This window comes from Chaetura pelagica, unplaced genomic scaffold, assembly GCF_000747805.2.
Source record: "Chaetura pelagica isolate M959 unplaced genomic scaffold, ChaPel_1.0 scaffold3, whole genome shotgun sequence".
In the NCBI taxonomy this organism is placed as follows: Eukaryota; Metazoa; Chordata; class Aves; order Apodiformes; family Apodidae; genus Chaetura; species Chaetura pelagica.
The window spans coordinates 10,564,115-10,579,680 of NW_009952974.1; the positions used below are offsets into that span (position 1 = coordinate 10,564,115).

Below are 15,566 nucleotides of genomic sequence, written 5' to 3' on the forward strand. Positions count from 1 at the left end.
TTTTGTTACCAATAAATACAGCCACCTGAGTGCATTTCCACAGGCTTTTCACTTAGGGGGAATCCAAATCAACTGACATTTAGTAGCATTTTGAATGTTAGCAGCAGCAGTGGAGCTGTGGGCTTTGCTTGTTCTGACTGTGAATTGCTAGAGACTGAAGCAGAACTCAGTGTGTGGTGCATTAATTTTCCTTTGCATTTAAGCTGGCCTCTTCGCAACCTCACAATTCGGCTTGGGGTCAAGGAACAGACATCAGCTGACACTCAACTGAGCAAACCCAATCAGTTTCACTTCATCAGGAATCTCAGTGCCATCACAGCCAGAGGCCTGCAAGTACAAACAAAACCATTTAGCATATCACACTACACAAGAAAAACTGACAGCTGAGCAATATATTTCCCTGTATTGCCTAATCAGCAAACAGCTTACTTGAAGGAGAGCTTTCAGACTGCTCGATGTATTCACTGACAGTGTCAGCCTACTGCATCCTTCACTTCAGCAAACTCTCTTCTAATCAATATTAAAAATTACTTCTAAAATACTGGGAAATGAACACTTAAGACCCAAATTCTTTACACCAGACTTTTCAGATTGAAGCCAAATTTGCTTTTTCATGTGACCATGCTGTTTTAATTCATGAAGAGCAAATAATCCACATTTATAGTACCCACCTTTTACCATTGTGCTGTAGATACCAAATATCTCATGAGTCCAACTATCAAGTCTGTCTGAAAGACCAACCCACTGAATTTTAAAACAAAGAGACTGAAGAAGGCTACCAAGAGTAAATACCAATATTTTCAAAATGACAGCTCCTTTCTGACAGTACAATCAAGTACTTCAAATTATATTGTTGAGATTCTTCAGTAAAGTCTGTCATGGTACAAACTGGAACAAGTAGTCAGTTCATTTTCCACAAAAAACCAGTAAGAATATAAACCCACTTAGGTCAGACTGAACTTTTAGCTTAGGTCTGCTTTAAAAAAAATACACACACTGCAGGCAATTTTTTTTTAATATATTTTGACTTTTAAATACAAGATTTGCTTCTGTAGGACAGAAGCGACTACATTTTAGATGAATGTTTTAATGCACTCTTCACCTATGTGATAAATAAAAACAATAATACAATTGGATGAACAGTATAATGGTAAATTAATTATGACAGATATTTTCAGACTCTTTGGCATCTCCCCAAAAACCCACCAGAACAATTGGTTCACTCTATAAAAATGCTCGTGACCCTTTCATGCCTTAGTAGCATTTGAACCCTTTAGTAGAACTGGTTTGTGTATATGCAATACAAGGACAAGAGCTCTCAGACTGCATACACTGACTGACATCCTCTATTGAGTTTTCATGACCAAAAATAAACTCACTTGATACTTATGAAAGTATTGCATGAGGCTACTCCTTCAAATTTACTTTGATCAGACTTAAAGAACTGGAGATGTCTCTTCAGAGAGAGAATTTCACAGGTATTATTCCACTGAGGCAGCAAGATAAAGGTCTGAGATCATCACCATTGGTTTCTCTTATAACATCACAATGGTTTTTGGATTGGTAACTTAGTAAATAAATTCAGTTTTAATTTTACAATTAAAATATCATGATAAAGAGAGAGAATACTAACATTTTACACTCTAGCTAGCTATCAACCTTCTCAAAGCCATAATAAGTAACATATCTAGATACAGACAGATTTTTTAATGCCTTGTCAATAAATATTGTCTAAGATCTAATGCACCTGGAACCTATTGGCTTTATGCTTTGTGCTTAACAGAAGTACAACTACTATATAAACTCTTAATATTTGCAATTCACTGTTTAGGAACTGAAATGCATTATTTTATTAATGTTTTTTCCTCCTTTTTTTCATATGAAAAATCCTTACATAAAATGCAAATTGAACTGAGCAATAATGTTGTGCTTCCTTGAGTGTTGCCAAGACTATTTGGGTATTAAAGCAGCCTTCTTCCCAAAGTGTGGACAGCTGGATCTGTAGCAAAGTCATCATTCTGTGTTAGCCAAGACAACTAAGGGAGGTTTAATACTAACCATGTTCTGGAAAACAACATCATTGTAAGATCAAAGATGCACTGTTAAAAAATAAGCAAGAGGGAGATCCAACCTGAAAGACAGATTTGTCTAGGCACCTCACTTTAGTAACTTTCTTTACCATTTTGGCAATAACTAAAGATAAAAACAGTTAAGATCTAAGTTCATCTTTTCCCCCAAATATGAAAATGCTTGCTGTTTAAATAGAAATATGATGCACCAGCAAAATACCAGCAATCTGAAAGCAGTGAGATATTAATCAGATTTCTTTTCCACAAATAGTTGTAACTAATCCTAGACTCAAGAACACTTTTCAATTCAGATCTCTGAATAGATATAAGATTAGCTACATTTAGACTTTGAATCACCATGAGATATTTACCAACAACATGTGTTTCAATCAAGTGGTATGTAAGTGCTCTCAAATTCAGTGAAACCTTGCTAAGAGGTAACAAAGACTCAGTAAGGCATACCAACAAAGGAGAGTTCTCCTAGGCAACAATTCATTTACCAGCTCAACTACACAATACATAAACAGGCAGAAACAAAACATATAGTAGACTCATTCAAAGATAAGAATAATTAGGATACTTCTTGTGGTTATGTTCTTTTCCTGCAAAGTAGGGCACTAGTTTAAATTATCAGGAAGAAACTTAGATTTAAAATTAACCTCAGGAATAATTAACTAGTCCAAGGAACCTACCTTGACAAAGACATTGATTTTTTATTGTCTATTAATTCTAATTATGGTAAGGAGTAGGATGATAACAGCATTCCCTGAGTGGGAATGTGAAATACCATGTGATGTTGACTGTAGCATCAACAAATCTAGCAATAAATCTAACTGAATCACAAAAGCACCCCAACCTAAATTTTCAAGTAGATTTGTTTCAACGTATATAAACATAAACTGGATTCTATGTGATATTACAGTTCGGAATCTCAAGCCTCTATTTTAAGTGTGTGAACTAGAAACTCAGACTTCTACACAGCCTCTGAAGTATCCATGTATCTGAATGCTCCTGGTGAGATGCCATTGACTACACAAAGCTAAGTCAGATGTTTAGACAGCAGGAACACAGATCAGCTGCAAAAAGTGAAGCATCAGGCTTTAAGCTATATTTAGATAGAAAAAGGCAACAGAAACAAAACAATTCGAGTTACATGCCTTTATTCCCTCATCTCAACCTGTTCCCAGAAGAATAGTCTAAGTTCTGATGATTTTACTGGACTGCATAGAAAAATGAGTCCAAATGATTTGGTCAGTTAAAACTACTCAAATTTATATTTAAAAAATTACATGGGAAGAACAATCCCAAATTAATACCTTATCATCAACTAGGTCACTTATTCTCTCAAAATGGCTCATCTGAAGCAGGTGCTTTTATAAACAAAGCTGTGATTCCCGAGACCTACTTATCTAACAGACAGACATTCAGTCTAGTCTTTCACATGCAGCTGAGTCACTCTCAGCAAGAGGTGCTGAAAGCTAAATGGTAAGAGCTTGGTATTTACATAGCTAATCATTCAATAGTTTTAGGTATGTAAATTTTTCAAGTTAATTTTAGCAAGAAATAAAAACAAATACAGCACATCAATTCTGAATTAAGTTTTTTGCAATGTAAAATCATTAATATAAAATTAGATATATTATCATAGCATCAAAATCAAGCAAAATTAGGATCCATGGACCAGGGCACAAAATGCAGCACAGAGAAGACTCCCAGGCCCAAAACCAGGGTCTGATGTTGTATATATGGAACACAAAAAGAGGTGGGAAGGGAGAACCAGTAATGAAATACAGTGGGAGCAAGATAAACTTGCAAGTGTGGATGGTCAGTTGAAAGAAGCTGGAGAAGGTGACCTGCAGGCAAACAAAATAGGTGTTTAAAAAAAAATGGGATTAGAACAAAAAGTCCATTAGCAGAGGACACTTAACAGAGCTCAGCCAGGGCAGAGTTGAGGGAGCAGAGCTGGAGGGGAGTTAACCTTACTACAGTTTTCCCTATTTTCTTGTTTCTGAAACTCTTCCCAGGGGTCTTCTCCTTGCAGTTTCTCACCTAAACCTCAGACTTCCTCAGAATTCATGTGAATGAATCTCCTGCTCTCTGCACAGTTATGGAGCTCTGTGACTGTACATATCCCTAATGTTCTGTCAAGATAGGGTCTAGGGTTTCTCTCTCTAGCATGACAATTTCAGTCGTCTTATCTGTCAATACATTTATTCAGAAAAATAGCTGTAAATGAGATAAAATCCAAACTGTTGGATAATTAGTTTGTTTCTTCCCTTTGTGCTTTTACTTACCAATTTAAAAGTCAATGTTTTCAAGGTCTTTGGATCATCTACTATCTTCTGTAAGTTAGCAGCAACTGTAAAATAAAGTATGAAAAAATACAATTTAGAGAAAATTGCATTCAATATGACATCAATACTCACACTGAATCTTCTACTTAATTCTACACACACATCTGTAAATTACCACTTGAATCATTCAATCAATCACTCTCTGGCTATCATTTGAAAGTCAGAGGGCAGTTGGGTTGCCATAAATCTTGCCTTTCTTTTGCAGTCACTTTGCAGATATTTTGTGACTATGTTAACTGATTCAGGGGAAAAATTTACCTGAAAAATAAATGATAGAAAAAAATAGCAACTAATTTTCAGCTCAGTCTATTCCATAAATTTGCTTAACAATCACAAAAATGTAAGCATAACAAAAGTGGGAAAATCATGCAGTTAAGCATAAGCTGATGGTGGTCATGATTTATATCACAGCACAGGCTTCTAGAAGGCTGAGCTCACTGTCCCCTCTAACTTTCCCATGCCTGTATGCATGTACTTCTGTCCCTTTTTTGGGCTGGCATCATGTACCCACAAAGACTCTTGGTAGTACGTTACAGCTCTGAACCAAATTGAAACCACTGAACCAAAAGAAAAATAAGCAAAAATAAGTGATATAAAAGGAGCTGAATTTCTAAACAACTCTCAGTAAGCACAAATGACATTTGTGATGTAACAGCAATAAACAGTTTCACTAGATCTACAGAGCCAGTGTCCAGAGAAGGAAGCTGTGTGCCATAACACAAGTAGAAGGAAGGGAACAACTTACTCCTTGAAAACAGAGGAGGAGGCAGGACAAGAATAAACTCTTTTTCTATCAAAACACCTAAGTCACACATTTAATTGGTCAATATTTTAAAATATTGCTACCATTAAACTTGACTAAAAAAACTGGCTGCTTTCAACTTAACAGTTTTACTAAATTTGCACCCCAGCTTTGCATACAGATCCTGAGCTAACTCAGACCAATCATTGAGAGCCTTTGTTCAAGATCAACTTATGAGCACAAGATGCCATCAACACTACATCAGCATGAGATAAAGACTCCACACTTGGCAGAGCTGTTTAGCTAAGATTTTTTTTAAAAGAAAATAAACAGGTATTAAGTAACATCTGTTTCTTAGTACATGGAGTTAATATGTACCATAAAGCAGAGAGTCGAGAAACCAGATATTTTCCATAAATACTAGTTTTCACAGACTTCACGAAGTGGACTTTATACAGCCAACAGTTGTATGTTTGATAACCCACTGCTATAACATCAGGTTCCTACTTCCTTCATCTTCTAACATCATGATACTATTTTCACTCCTACCGTGTCTGATCATCATATATGATTCACTGCGTAGTAGCAGAAATTTGCCTCACTGGAATAAGTACAACATTTGGAATTTAGAGAAGTAAAAAATTAGACCAAATTACCACTGTTAAATGCAAGTAATTTTTTGGAGGTGTCCCATTTTCTTTATATTACTGAAATGGTACTAAGGATTGTTTAGGCACCTGTAACACATTTGACCAGGGATGAAAGGGTGTTTGAAACTAAAAACAAGTCTTAAAAGCAAGCACAAGGTACATTTTGTAGAGAACACTTTTTGGAAAGGAGTCAACTTTCACAGTTAAATGAATTCAGCTATAGGCACTATAATACAAAGTCTTTCCATTTTTAAAGCTTCATTATTCATAATCTTCTTTATTCTAGTCATTACAAACAGTTTTTATTTTAAACACACAATTCACTTCCACAATCAATAAGACAATTTTATTGCAGTACCTCCAACCTGACAAAAGACATGCAAATACAGATAATTCTTTTTGTTACAATTAATATTTAGAACCTCATACGTAGGCAAGAAGGAACATTCAGTTTCACAGCTCCTAAAGCCAGGACAGAATAGCTTCAATTTTTAATGTCTTAAAAATCTATAAAATAGGATCATGCATTCAAAAGCAGCTCTGGCTTATCCAAATCCCCGTAAAACATGTCTTTAAAAAATAAAAAATATCTCCAGCTTGTGTTAGCTGGATTCACTGAAATTGAGACACAGTTCTATAAAACCTAAATTCAAAAATTTCTAACTTCACCTATTGTAACACGTTTCAAAAAAGTGATCTTCAAATGCACTCATCTGGAGGAGGGGCAGCTTTTCATTTAATGTTAAGCAGCCATAGAACATCTAAGGAAAGTTAGCATGCTGCTTGGCTATTTCACCTGAATGCAAAACATTCCAGCTGCCCTTAGGCAAATTTACTGGTGAAGTTACTATTCCTGCACTGCAAACAGCAGTCCGTTATCAGCAAGTGTTTTAATGAATTATCACACAGTGGAAAGCAGCAACTTGTGAGGATTTCATGAGTGTTATCAAAACATTTAAAACCCCCAAACCTTCCTGCTGATTCTTTACCTGGAATAAAAAATTTTGAATAAAAAATAGCAAAAGATAACCTAGCAATATATGTAAATACTTAATTCTAATTACTTTTTTCTTTGTTAAGTAAACAGAAAGGAGTGGTATTTATAATGGATACCATTCTTCTAGAAAACTGCTTTTCAAAGAACAGTGCTCATTAAAAACCTACAGGGATAGTTTTACTATTTCAATCATCTTTACTTTTAATATGAACAAAAGCTAAAATTTTTACATATAACATGCTAGAAAAAACATCCAAAGCAAGCACACGAAATATGCTTTATTTTTGCTTCTCTGATGGGCCATAAATAGGGTGGGACATGTTTAATCAAACAGAAGATTAGAAGGATTTATGGGAGCAATGCCAGATGTTTTCAGACTTCTCCTGAAAATACGAAAGCAGACCTGCAAAGAGTCCATAATATTAGAATGCAAGTCTACAACAAAAAGAGCCACACCTTCAGATTCCCACAGGGAAATCTCAATTTCAATTATATGCATTCAGCATTTTTCACATAAAACTAACGTTTTACCTGTGACTTGTGATACTGTGTGTTTTACATTTTCTGCTCTTAAGAGACGGGCAATAAAAATGATTCTGCCAAAATAATGTCATTAATTCCACTCAGTCAAGCCACCATGAATGCAAATCCCCTCTAAGACCTGCTCGTTCAGCAATATTTGAAAGTCTAAGTAACAAACATCAAGAATCAAATAAGTGCATGTAATTACCAAGAAAAACCATACAATCCTGTCAGCACCTTTTTCATTTTTCTCCTTGCTTTTCTTTCGCTAGATCTTATCATCATTTAGACTGCAAGGGCAACTGTTGGAGGCAACTGTCTGAATCTGGATTAGTTCCCAAGCCTGTATATGTTTTGGGGTGGTTTTTTTTGTTGTTTTTGTCTGTTTGTTTTGGTTCAGTAATTTTGTTGTTGTTGTTTGTTTTTTAGAGATGAGTCAATCATTATCCTTTTTACCTTATTGCAAGCCAAAGGTTCTAGGACCTCAATAAGTACATAGCACTAGGCGTGTCTCTCTGCACCCACACACCTTGAAGATCTCGACTCAACTGGTAACTGGAATCTTTTGGGGCCTGATACCATCAGCTAGGGAAAACAGCAGTAACCCATGAACTGCAGGTGTCCATGGCATTTCTAGTTCAGTTAACTTCCTTTAGAAATAAAGCCTGCAGCACAGACAGTAGAAGCCATTCAAGCAGTTGAAAGTCTTTACTTAAAGCCAGACTGCAGTGCTTTCCAATTATTTCTCCAGAAAGTTTGGGGACCCCTTCTTAACTAAATACATTCTCAAAATTACTCTAGAGTGGAATAGTCATCCTACTTTACATGCAATTAAATTAAATAGACTTACCACTCTTACAGATATAATTTCTAAGAATTTAGAACTACTACTAAACCTACACAGTCTCGACCACTAAGTCTTCACGGTGTCCTAAAAGACAGTCAGAAGTTCATGCCAGACATATGCTCACAACAGCAAACAATGTTCTCACATACAAGCAATTGCTGCTATTGTTCAGCCTATCCAGAATTACTGATTGCATCAGGCAAGACTGAAAAACAATTACTCTTAGGTGGAACTGCTATTAGGCTTTACTGAGGAACATCTCTCCCAGCTATTAAATTTAGGCTCTTTCCATCATGAAAAATTATTTAGTAGGTCAAGACTCACTAACACTCCTACTACAATTCATGTAAAAAGTGTTATTTTGTCCTAAATATGAAACCCAAGCCTCAAGTTTTTAAGTGCAGATTAACCCAAACATATCTGCAAAAACTAGGGTGGACAATAACCATCCCAATCTCACCACCTCTCCCAGTGCTCCCAAATATTCTTCTATTGCAAGTCAGTGAACAAAGTATATATAGTAATGCTCTCCCTCAAGTGAAAAGAACTTTCACATTAGGAGTTTCTAGAAAGGTACAAATCATTCTCTCCACTGATACTTAAATTCTTTGGAAAAGTGGAGAGAGTAGTAAAATATGTCTCTGGATTCTAGTTTGCACCTTATCTCTGGGAAAGTATACTACAGTTCCTATTGACAAAATCATTTTTCTTTGAAGTACTCTGAACTCATGCCTTGGATAGTGTACTTCTGAAATTCATAGTAGGTTAGTTTCCCTTCAAGCAGCACTAATTGACAATATCAAATCCTGTTGGGAATTCACTTTCTAGATGGCCTGTATATACTAGACTCAGCTTTATTCTGCAGAGTGTTTTCTCAAGATGTTGTGGTCATGCTTCTATAAAAGTCATATGAAGAAATGTGAACAAGATAAGTGCAGGAAGAAATTAAGTGGTGATGGAAAAAGCTTTGCCATCAGTAACCTCAAGCAAATAGCATATACTTCAAATCATGCTTTGAAGCAAAAGCTCTCTTCAAATGTTAGCAGCAGTTAGCACAATAGGCTTTTTTGTTGTTTACAACAATAAATGAGGTGCTGTTCTGCTTTCTTCAGAAGGATTCTGATGGACATATAATCAACCTATGTACCACAAATCATTCCAGGTTCTTTTGCTGGTTGTGCTCGGTGACAAATGATTGTGCCTCTCTCTCAAAATAAGTGTTTGCACTTACAGAACATGCAGAAGGATAAAAGGTCAAACCCAGCATATAAATACACACAACATAGGCTGATAATTGCAGATGTAATTTAAAAAACCCTGCATAACTACAGTCCTCTAGCATGCATATTTATGTAGAATATTTCAAATCACTCCTTCCTATATGACAATTGGCCAACCACATTAGTTACACTTTTTATGTAAGTGATCAATATAAGGTGAGGTTAACAAAAAAAAGCGCTATCTTCACAAATATAACACAGTAACCATACTTCGGGCAGTCTCTGTTTTACTCCTTTCATGTGACAGAACTCTGCCTGGTTATTTAAAATTCTTAATGTAGCATGAAACTTAACGCCACTGGCTTCTGAATAAGAAGATAAGTTAAAATCTTCTAGATTAAAATCTTCTAGATAAGTTAAAATTAATGACACAGTAAATAAAGCTACATGAAGAACAGTAGAATTATTTCCAGAACAATGCCAACCCAGCCAACTGAGCTGAAGCCATCTGGCATAAACACAGACACAAACAGAATCTAAAGCTTGAGATGGTATTTCTGGGGTGCTCTCAAAAGAATGACTCATCTGCTTTTCCATTTTGAAAATAGTGGATGAGGAACGTCTGACAGTGTGCTTAGGTTCAACAGTTTGCAGAGCTACTGCATAATGTAATCCTGAAATTCAGATATGAGGATAGAGAAAACATTATTCAGGAACAAAATTAGTGTCTAAAAAAAACCCTGACAAATTATATGCTCTGAGAAAATAAAAAATATTTTTAGCAAGTCAAAAGTGAAATAATTTTTATGTAGTTCAAAATTCAGCAGTAAGAAATAGCCATCTTCAGCTGCTCCCTACTTCATTCTAGAATCATAGGATGTATTGGGTTGGAAGGGACCTGTAAAGTCATCTAGTCCAACTCCCCTGCAATAAGCAGGGACATCTCCAGTCCAGAGCCCCATCAAGCCTGACCTTGAATGTCTCAATGGTATTGCTGTTGGAGACACCAAACTCAAAGCTCCACAGATTTATTGGCTTTCCTGCTGGTTGTTTCAAATATTACCTTCCCCAACTGTAGGCAGTTATTTTGCTATTTTCATCTAATACATGGAGTTTTACATAATTAACTGCCTTGGGAGTCTGCTGATTTGACGATTAATGCCATATTCTCCAGTATGGGTCTTAGGAAGCAGGATGCTGGAGTGACAGGGAATACTTTTCAATTGAATTATCACTCCTGAAAATTCAGCTGCTGATAGGTCTTTCCTCCAAAGGGCTTAATTTATTATGCATGCTCTTGAGGTGGCTTCACATATTGCAAGAGGTTCACTGCAACACACACATTAATTTATATTTCATACTGCACAGTGGTGGTTTTCATGCATTTGCAAGTTCATAATAAAATCCAAATTAAGTTTTAAACCCTCACTAGCACTAAATTATAGTATATTTATGCAAACAATCAAAGCAATCAACCTTTAGAGCTTTTAGTAACAATTCCTCCAGATCTCTGACTTTCTTATCATTACCTAATATTATCTAGCAGCTCACAAAAAGATTAAAAGGCTTTTCCAAGAGAGGTCAAAAAAGTCTCCTAAGTGCAGTGTGATTCCATTAGCTCACCCATTCAGGATGCCAGTCATAAAGTCACTTTTGTTCAAGTTGCTTGAGAACAGTAGGGAGGGAAATATTAAAGCATTTTGAGGTCTGTGATAGCAGACTAACGAATGTTTACTGCTCGAGGACAGCAAGAAGCCAGATATGTAACTTATAAGAAAGAAATAAAACAGAAAGATCCAACAGCAAGCCTGGCTTATTTTCTGAAAAAATTGGATACTGATAAGGGAGAAACATTAAAAACATTTCTAAATGTTTTATTTATGAAGAGGCTGTCATTAGGAATTGATCAAAGGGAGATTAAGGCTCACAAATTTGTCTGAATTCTCAATGTACATTACTGAATCAGTAAATATAGATAATGACAATGGAAACTATCTGCATTTCAACATTTTATATTTTAGGATCAAACAGCTTGATTTACTGCCTCACAATCAAAACCCACAGCTTAAAGAGGGCAACTACAGGACAACAGAAAGCCAAAACGGGATTCCCTTGAAAGGAACACTGGGAGATTGAAGCAGGTCTCCTACAAGATCTGTATGAACAGGACTACAATTTCACAATGCAATTCCCACAGCTTAAAGTAATTATTAAAGCCACCTGGGTCCTGTGGTATATATGGGTTCTGAACCCCAATATTATCAACATGAACATATGCTGTTTCATGTGTGTATAAAGTACTAGCACAACGAAGAAGGCACCAAATAAAACCAACCTCCCCTCTTGAAGACTGGTCCAACATACAGCAATAGTAAAGAAAGGATACAAGCAATACTTCAAATTATGCACAGAATACTCACAGGCACTGGTTGTGCTACCCCTTAGTGAGCACCAGAATCTGTGCTGATTTAAGTTACATAATAATTCATTTAATCCATACAGACAACGAAGGCTTAGGCTAGTCCACATCTCTTCAGACATTTTTAAGCATATTGTAGCTTGGCATCAGGGTATGTTGTTCCAAAAAGAGTGGGGGGTAAGGGTCAAGTGGGACCTCAGCTTTAACAACAAACCAGTTCCATGTTGTTCAAGAGTGGGACAGGCAAAGGCATAGGAAAGATGTCAGGATCAAGGACATAATTCCTGATGGACCTCTACAGACTACAGACCATAAATGTTTTTTCTTGCATAAATTGAAAAATAAAATAATAACGGAATACTAGCAGACCTCAAATGTCTTCATACTAAGATCCATTAACACAAAGTATTTATATCCAAGGCTCACAGATAAAAACTGGAAATTAAGGACTAAAAAAGTAATGCACAATATTTCATTTTTCTTTAGGTACCTGATAGAAAAGTTACCACCTAAGATAAGCACTATATTTTATGAAACAGGAGCACTATATCAAAATGGAAAATTAAATAAGTTAGTGCCAGAAATCTACCTATTTTAGTTCCAGTAGCACATTCTTAAACTCCCAAATTCTCTATTATTGAATATGGGTATCTGATCCCAAAGTAATGCTTTACATTCTGCCACTTGTGGAAAAACAAACACCAACAAAAAACTGAAATTGTGATAACTTTATATTGATTAAATTAAAATATTATTATTACTGGCAAATTGTACCATTTCCCAGAAACTTATGAAAAAAATAGAACTTTGATATTTCAAATTGATTTTTACTTTCCCCCCCCAGAGTCTGAAGAACACTTAGGCAAACCACCACACTTAAAGTCTTATAAAAAGGTAAGTAGAATATATTTAGATACGAAAATGCTTATCTGTTTCAGTCTTTGATTCTGCATGTGTCTAATGGGGCAGATTAGGCAAGAAGATGAGGGAGGATTATATACACATTTCACAATTTCCCCTTCATTTTGAGAAAAGCATTTTGATGATCCTGAGCATTCTAAACCTCAGTCTAGTCTCAAATGAACATTTAAAATAAAAATTTAGACCTGCTGTCCAACATTGCTAGTAGGGATATTTAACAAGCCTGAGATATGACAGTAAATTGCGCTCATAAATCCTCTGTAAGAAAGAGTCCAAATACAAGGTTGAAAAAGTCATTTGCCAGTGACTGAATGTAGGAAGTAAGTGTTAGCCTTCAGACAGAGGTTTTGACAACAGTTTGATACTCAAGATACTGAAGACAGTTTAACAGATACCTTCACCATGCTGGATTAGAGTTGAAATGTAAGTCTATGCAGAGATAAGGCAGGTCACATACTGCTATGCATATTATTACATGGTAATCTCCTTCCCCACACATCTTCACAAGTTCTCCTGTCTTCATTTCTGCTATGAATTATAGATATTGTTCTGACAAAACTATTAGGAAGATGAATTAGCATCCAGGCTACTTCAATACCTTATATCTGAAACTTGAAACGAGGAAAAATATATTTATAAAAGACTCCCTGATGTGCAAAAGTTAGGTTCTGGAATAGGCTACCTAGAGTTTGAACAACCTCAATAAATCTTTATTTTGACATACTAACTACTTGCAGAGAAGTGAATGCCAAAGAAACAAATAACAGCTACTAAATTACTATTGAAAAGAGGAACATTACTTACATTGCTGTCTTTGCAATTTCTGATTCAAACTCACAGTTGTCTTTTTTTTTTTTTTTAACTAGAAAGAACTCACAACTAAAATTCAGATCTATGAGGGCAGGGAACACACTTCAGACCTAAAGCACCTATTGTATTAGGCAAAACTCAAAATAAACCCACTAACAAATATTTGGATTTATTACTCATTTACATTAAGTAGGAACTGGTGGACTGCACACTGAAAAAAGTAATTTTCTGTGAAGGCAGCTGCCAATGCCACTTTTTTCCCCCCTCAAAGTTACTAAAATTTATTGTTTGTTTGCTTGAAGATTACTATAAGATAAGCACATTAAGTATGATACATGAATAATTTGCACACTTGGAGAATTTCTGATATCCCATATTTATAGTTCTGCCACAACCACCATTATCCCTAAAAGAAGTCCGAAGTCCTGGGGTTTTTTTCACCTTAAACCTCTAAGTTTCCACCATTCTTAAAACTCAGCAAGGCAAGCTTTACCTGTCAGTTTCACACAATATATTTTCTCAAGTGTGCCTTTAAAATACAATACATGTACCTAAAATAACATTGAAGGCACAATTAGATGCAAAGCTTGATTACCTGCTGTTGTACCTCAAGCTTCCAGACTTCCCAGCACTCTAGTCATTATGAGTCACCCTTCAATGCATCAGCTCTTAATGAGCCAGATGTGTTGAAATATTTAAGTTTTAGTTAAACCCTGGGGATGGCAGAAATATTCTCCTATCTGTAATGCATCATACCTTGCTAAAGAGTTATGTGCATATGTTGAAGGCACAAAAGATTCTACAAAAATGCCTTAATAGTCAGGTTTTAATAAAATCTGTACATTTCCTTCCTGGAAATACATCAAAAAGCAAATAAAGTATTTAGTCTGTTGTTTTAAATTAATTGTTAGGCTCTATAAAGGCATTTTCTCATTAAGAAGTTTATGAGTATATTAAGCTTTCAAACATACGAAAATGTGATACACTTAACTAAAAATTCAGTTATTTCACCCAGTTTGGACCAAAGAGACACAAGAAAAAAGCAAAACTTCTAACAAATTCTCTCAAAGATTACAAAAATCAGTGCATCTCAATATTTTACTGACATTAAATGACAAACCTACACTGCCTTCAAGTGGTAGTGCTATCCAAGTCACATATCCATAGCAAAATTACTGCTCTTTGAGGACGTAAGTTAATGCAACACTTCCTACTCACGCAGCACTATCCCATGTTCTGATTACCATAAGATAAGCTGTAATTAGTTGAACAAAAGGCATCACTTCATTCTGTTTCAAAGATGATTAATCCAACAAGACAGCAAAGTAAACTAGATATAAGCAGATGCAGAGCTAAACCAAGAAAAGCAAAAGGATATGCACTGTCTAACTCTGTGGAGCTTCTATGCATTGGATTATCACTGCCACTGTGAGTCAGGATGTTACAGACAGGATACTAACAAACAGGCCTCCTGCTTTTCACCTCTGCTTTGCGTCAGCAGACATGACAGTTTAAGACAGTCAGCTGTGTTCATTTAAAATGCTTTAACACTGTGATTAATAGGGAGCCTACCAGATTACTTACTGTTAAACATCTGCTCAAATCATGTCATTCTACATTTGGTCGGATACATGCTCTTTGCACTCAAAACCAAATAATCTACCCACAGCCATGTTTGGGTTTGTATTTTTTTATTCTAGAGGACTTTTTAAGTACTGTCTATTTACCACGCTAACTGAACCAAGTAAAAAGCCTATTCCACTCCCACAAAAAAAAAACAAACAACAACAAAAAAAAACAAACACAAAAACACACCACAAACAAACAAACAATAACAAAACCAAGCAAAATAAAAAACCCAACAACCCCAAAATCTGTGGTCAAACTATTATGACACCTATTGTATTCACACTTCCAAGAAAATATGCTAATGGAAAAGCCTGCAATCTCATTTAAAAATATTATCTACTGGGTTTTAGGCTGATTATTCTGAAAACATTAGGACTTTCAGCAGG

At 35.6% G+C, this 15,566-nt stretch overlaps 1 protein-coding gene across 1 annotated transcript in view; it reads right to left on the bottom strand.

Annotated features, from left to right (window-relative positions):
* Positions 1 to 252: 252 nt before the first annotated feature.
* The window catches only part of STK39 (serine threonine kinase 39), a 104,959-nt gene continuing 89,645 nt past the window's right edge, over positions 253 to 15,566 (bottom strand). Inside the window, exons 17-18 of the mRNA XM_009996295.1 lie at positions 4,364 to 4,428; positions 253 to 327 (exon numbers count right to left, since the gene is read on the bottom strand). Of these exons, the coding sequence (XP_009994597.1) occupies positions 253 to 327; positions 4,364 to 4,428 (140 nt within the window). The remainder of the gene's footprint in view (positions 328 to 4,363; positions 4,429 to 15,566) is intronic.